Here is a 5699-nt window from a genome sequence, read left to right as displayed (position 1 = left end):
ATATTTTATATATATTTTATATAAAGTTTTATTTGAAATATTATTAAAATATAGACTAAATATTTTATGTAATATTTATGATAAATATAAATAAATATTTCCAATAAATATTTTTTACTTAAATTATAATATCTTATTAAGATATTTACAAATATTTTGTAATATATATTTTATATATAAATTTTGTATGTTGTCTGGATTTAAAAACAAATTTGAAAGACATACAATAAAATACATTCAAAAGTTTATGCAACAAAAGTTTGTCGAAAACGTACACATAAATTTTTAAAAAGTATTTTTGGAGAGCTTATTAAATTGTGACGATTAACATATCCTGACTCAATAAATTAAACATACCACTATCACGCAGCATTAATTCTGCAAAATCGTCGAAGCTTCCATTCATACCGTGGAATACTTTGCAATAATAATAATAACTGACGCAGACGTCTTTTGGATTTCTCGTGATATAAATTACCTGCAAAAAGATAAATCGATGTAAAAGAAAATAATATAGCTCTTCACATACGCGTTGCATTATCACCTTTGGTTTTTTCTCGTGAAATTGCCGCGGTAATAAGTCCCAAGGTAAATGAGTTTTAATGTATCGTGGTCTTGGCATCTTTGATATATTTTCGACGGAATCACCCAAATCTTTAAACCATTCGTCATACTTCCCGTTAACCATGATAACCGAACCTCTGCCGAAGGAAGACATTTAGAGAGTGATAAAAGATACTAAAGTAGTAATCTATTATTATACTGTCATATATAATATTAAAAAAATATTGTACAATATTCTTAAAATATTATTGTATAATAACTTATTTTAATTTTTTAATAATATTTATATATATCGTTCTAGAAATATTTTGCGCCTATTGGATAACGTCTGCTTATTATCTGGGTAATGCAATTTTTCTTGCAATTTTACAAAATATTGTTTCAACTCGAATCTAATACTTACTCGAGCGTAGGACTTCGCTTTAATATGATTGTGCGGGCTTCTTCGTAATCAAAGTCGTGCCCGATGCACCATGACATTTCTTGTGCCCAGTGACTTCCTGAAAGTCAATCAAGAAGTAATTTAATACTTAATCTATATATCCGCGTTAACGAAGAAATTTGTTTGGTCAGAAGTCACTCTAATTATACGTAAAATCTTTTTCATTTCAGATATAAAAGCCAGCTTATTTTTTTTATTATTACACAACCATGAAATTTATTTAGAATTATTTATTAAATTGTGTTATTAAAATTTTTACCAGTTCGAGGAAACGAGATCATCCAGACGTCGTCCTCGTATACCGGCATGTCACGTATTTTCTGCGCGTAAAAGATAATTTTTGGCGGCAGCAAGCAGCAACTGGGTTGCACCTTTACGAGACTCGGCTTCAATCCAAATACCTCGTCTAATTTTTCCGCCGTCTCGTCATCCATAGTCGAGAACACGATCGACTTTTTAGCCACTGCAAAAAAAGAACCAATTCAGTACAAAAATGAGTGATTTAAAAAGATTTGCTGTGACAATTGAGACGATTCTATATCTGACTGTCACTTTTATTCCTTATTCACAATAAAATATGCAATAATAAGGAAAAGTTAATGTGATCCACTATTAGTTATTCGTGTGTAATTAATGTATTAAATAAATCAGGGTTTAAACGCGTTTGTATCTATATTTAATACACATTAATTACTCACGAATAACTAGTGGTGGTTCACATTGGCTTTTCCTTATTATTCTATATTTTATTGTTAGTTTATCTGTGGAGCTTTTTATTTATATCTTAATTTATTTGTTATTCCTTACTATTTATATCCTTCAGATACCAATATGCGCAAATTTAACGCGAATTCAAATATGGACTTCACACACTCGGATGTTGTTGCACATGCGACTTGCAGAGAAATGAGTGTACCACCCATGATGACCCACTGTCGGCTGGGATACTTTTTACCGGTTCTATTCCTTTTTCCTGTTTACGATGACTTTCGTACTTTCATATTTGCCATGTAAATAAAATGGTCAGTTTTGTTTATATAGCGTGCATTTATGATCGTGAAGTATATATCTCAGGATCGCAAATACTAGTGTAGCACACTGAGAAAAAAAAAATCCAAATTCAAAAGAATATTTTTTTGAAAGTAAGATTTTTTTTTCTCAGTGTGCACATATACATGTTTGTATAGTCTCTTTATCCATGATTACAGAAAAACATTTTTTTAACATATTTTTTTAATATTGTGTGCTGAAGCACGAATTATAGTTTGTATTAAAAAAAATTCAGGATAGAATTTTGTTTATAAGTTTATCTGCATTTCAAAAAGTAATACAAAAAAAATATTGATAAATTAGAAACTTATCCAATTATATACATATCCGCGAAAATACACGATACATAATATAATTTTGCAAATAAAATTTTACATTAATTTAAAGAATTTTTTAGGTATTTAAAGTGGACTTAATGCATATTATTTATTCTTTTTTTAATGTCTTCCTTTTTTCTAATATACCGCAAAGATGATTTCTTATCAAGTAATAACCGACGAAGAATTATTATGGTAGGAAGTGTAGGTAAAGTGTGAATAGTATTGTGCATGTTTAAATTATTTTGCGACGTTATTAACTTTCTCGTCGAGTAAAGATTTCACTTTCGGAGAAAGTCACTCAACTGCATTCTTATCAGGAATCGATTACACATTGAATGCATTCTGTGCTGTGGTCAAAAATGCAAACTTTTAACAACGAAAATAAAACCCTAAACATAACGCGATACAACAGCGATAACGATGGGAATGACAGGTGATAAGCATAACTATTAGAACAGATGAATTTAACATACCGGGAAATACATGGTGAGAGAAATCCGGAATTTTTATGGGTTTCTTTCAATATGCAGGAATATATATATATATATATTCAATACAGATCGAAACACAGAATAGACAATAGCAATAAAATTTCGGCCGATGAATTGGAATTCAATAGCGTATATACCGTATTTATAAAATATTTACAATAATATTTGTAAATATTTTTGTGGTACGTTTATAATATTATGAAATATTTATTTAATGTTATAGTAAATAATATAAAAATGTTTAATGAAATACATTATAATATACTAATCCAAATAAAAGTTAAAAATGTTTATATTTATCATAAATTATTACATATTCTATGCTGTCTGAATCATTACTGTATCTACTAAAAGTCGTAGTGATCGTAGGGCCTTAAGTATAGTAGAAAATTAACCAATCACAATTGAGAAAAATCCTTTATTATGATTAATTGATTATAGTCAATTTTCTATATGACTTAAAATCCTACGATTTTCTATTGTACACCACGCAAATGTCTATTTTATTGCTGTTTTTATCCTTATATTGCTATGCATTGTGTTTAGATCTAAACTCGAGCTGCTTCTTTTGCTTAGCAAAAGAAATAAAGGCCAATCGAGAAGATACGACGATACGAGAGGCTCAAAAAGTCGAGTCAAATGCGCGCGAAAACTACGCTTTGCAGACCACGTGACCTCCCCCCACCCATTTCAATCACGTGGTTTATTGATTGATCTGTGATTTACGAGTGTGCTGAGTGTGCTTTGGAGCACTTTGGAGTTTGGGTCATCGATGCATACGAGTTGAACGCTCCTGTTTACGTACGAGTGACCGTATATGACATGGGTAAGTCTGTTCATCGCAAAGTCCATCCCGGAGGTTGACGCGACCGTCGAATGCAACAATCGCGCGTCTTCGGTTCGTCGCACAACCTTGGAGGTTATATCCCGTCTGTCTACACGCACAGCTGTTCGTGCGTATGACTTTTCTCATTCATTGACGTGTGCATTTACAAATGCTTACATGCTGTGTGTGCTCGCAATTTTGTATCCTTGAATTTTCGTAAAAGTCTCAACGAGCGTACAATCTCGAGAGAAAGAAGGATCGCAGAAATGTACGACCGTTGCTTTTCACGCGCTCGAGAAGCAACCTTGAAAGAATGAGAGTTCGTAAGTGCGTGTCTCCATTCATTTTTACTCACGTAAGATTTTTTTTTTTTCGTGCTTTCTCTCGTTCTCGAATTTTTGGCCGTACCAATTTTCTCAATTTCCCATTAAATTGGTGAAGATTATGTTGCCACACTTTTTGGAATCTTGTCTTTTATCTCTGAATGGATCTAATACGGGATGCTTTCCATTCAGTGACACAAGTCGACAAATGTCATTCTGTCTTTCCTGAGTTCATTCAATGAGTAACAAAGATAGAACGACACTTGTCTTTATTTGTATCATTAAATGGAAAGCATAGCCAGTCCCTTATTTGTATAATAAGTAAGATCAGTGGTCTTTGTAATAGCAGGAACGTGTATTGAAATTACTTAGTTGTTTGAATGCAGACTCAATGTGCTTATGTTGTAATGTGTGGTTGTACGGGAGTGTCTCCATTGTGTTGAATCCATAGGTTTGCTAAGCCCAAAAAATTATGCAAATCAACACATTATTACAAATTGAAATGAACGAGCTGTAAAGTTCTTTGTTGTTTCAACAAGCTTTATGCTATTTTCAGAAAATAATTTATTTGTTTTTCGTAGTTGAAATTTTGATTTTTCTCTTCTCACTAATGTGCCTAACTATATTAATTTTAAGTATAGAAGAAATAACATTGTACAAAGAACAGACTTAATAGTATGTTTATATTAATTGACATATAATTATTCTCCAATGTTACTTCGAAATATGTTTTATTTATAAACTGAAATTCCCTTCAGGTCTGTAAATCAAAAGGAGCGGTGCTGTAGTTTAAACCGCTTTGGGAAGCGGGCAATGTGGCTTCGCAATAATAATTACTGGAACTTTTCCATGGATCAGATATTTCATGATCTTATTCACGAATGTAAATATGTGGCACCAGGAGCGCAACTCACTTACACCTTGAGAAATCGTTTAGAGAAGTATAAAAAAGAAGTGCGGAAGGATATTGTGTCTCGTGAGAAAGAAGGTTGTGCCGCATTGTTTATCGCCTGCAAAAGAGGTCACGTAGAGATTGTCGAGTATCTCATAAAAAAATGTGACGCAGACATCGAACAAAGAGGAAGATACGAAGTACCGGACGACAGGTCTGTTCACTGTGTCACTCCGCTATGGTGTGCCGCAGTATCGGGAAATTTGGAAGTTATAAAATGCCTTATATCCCATGGAGCTGATGTCAATGCAGTCTCTGATTCTGGATCTACTCCTGTTAGATCTGCATGCTTTATGACACATATGGGTAACAAATTATATATTATTCATTTAGAATACAATAGAAAGAAAATAGAATATATAGATAATGTATTAGATATCTTGTAAAAACATGTTTTATGAAGTGGATAGAAGTGTGTTGTTTTTATACATATAAATTATATATTTCTTATCAGACTATTGACAAAAAAAATTGTAAAATTAGAGAATTGTTAAATTAGAGAAGTTTAAAAGAAAAGATAATAATTTTATTCTAATTTTACAACGTATATGTGATTCTTTATCTACTTGTGTCTTTTCAATTAAAATAAAGCAATGCCTGCATAATTTTTCGCGCTCAAAGTATTAAAGGTAGATATTTTACAATAAGAGCAACATATATTTGTGATTAAATTAAAAATTATTTAAAGATCAAGTGGTTGAGTTAAAAATAAAAATAAGAAGAAGGAGCAT

General features: G+C 31.5%; 1 protein-coding gene across 1 annotated transcript; it reads right to left on the bottom strand.

Annotated features, from left to right (window-relative positions):
• Positions 1–357: 357 nt before the first annotated feature.
• On the bottom strand, positions 358–1877 carry LOC108771248 (estrogen sulfotransferase; the record flags this gene model as incomplete). The annotated part of the gene is made up of 5 exons (XM_018551412.1): positions 1814–1877; positions 1266–1469; positions 968–1064; positions 545–701; positions 358–478 (listed from the first exon to the last, which is right to left on the bottom strand). Coding segments are annotated over exons 1-5 (580 nt in total), but the record flags the coding sequence as incomplete, so codon positions are not given.
• Positions 1878–5699: the final 3822 nt, after the last annotated feature.

Source organism: Cyphomyrmex costatus, unplaced genomic scaffold (genome assembly GCF_001594065.2).
Source record: "Cyphomyrmex costatus isolate MS0001 unplaced genomic scaffold, Ccosl1.0 C2383467, whole genome shotgun sequence".
Lineage (NCBI taxonomy): Eukaryota > Metazoa > Arthropoda > Insecta > Hymenoptera > Formicidae > Cyphomyrmex > Cyphomyrmex costatus.
This window is presented reverse-complemented; position numbering and strand designations above follow the sequence as displayed.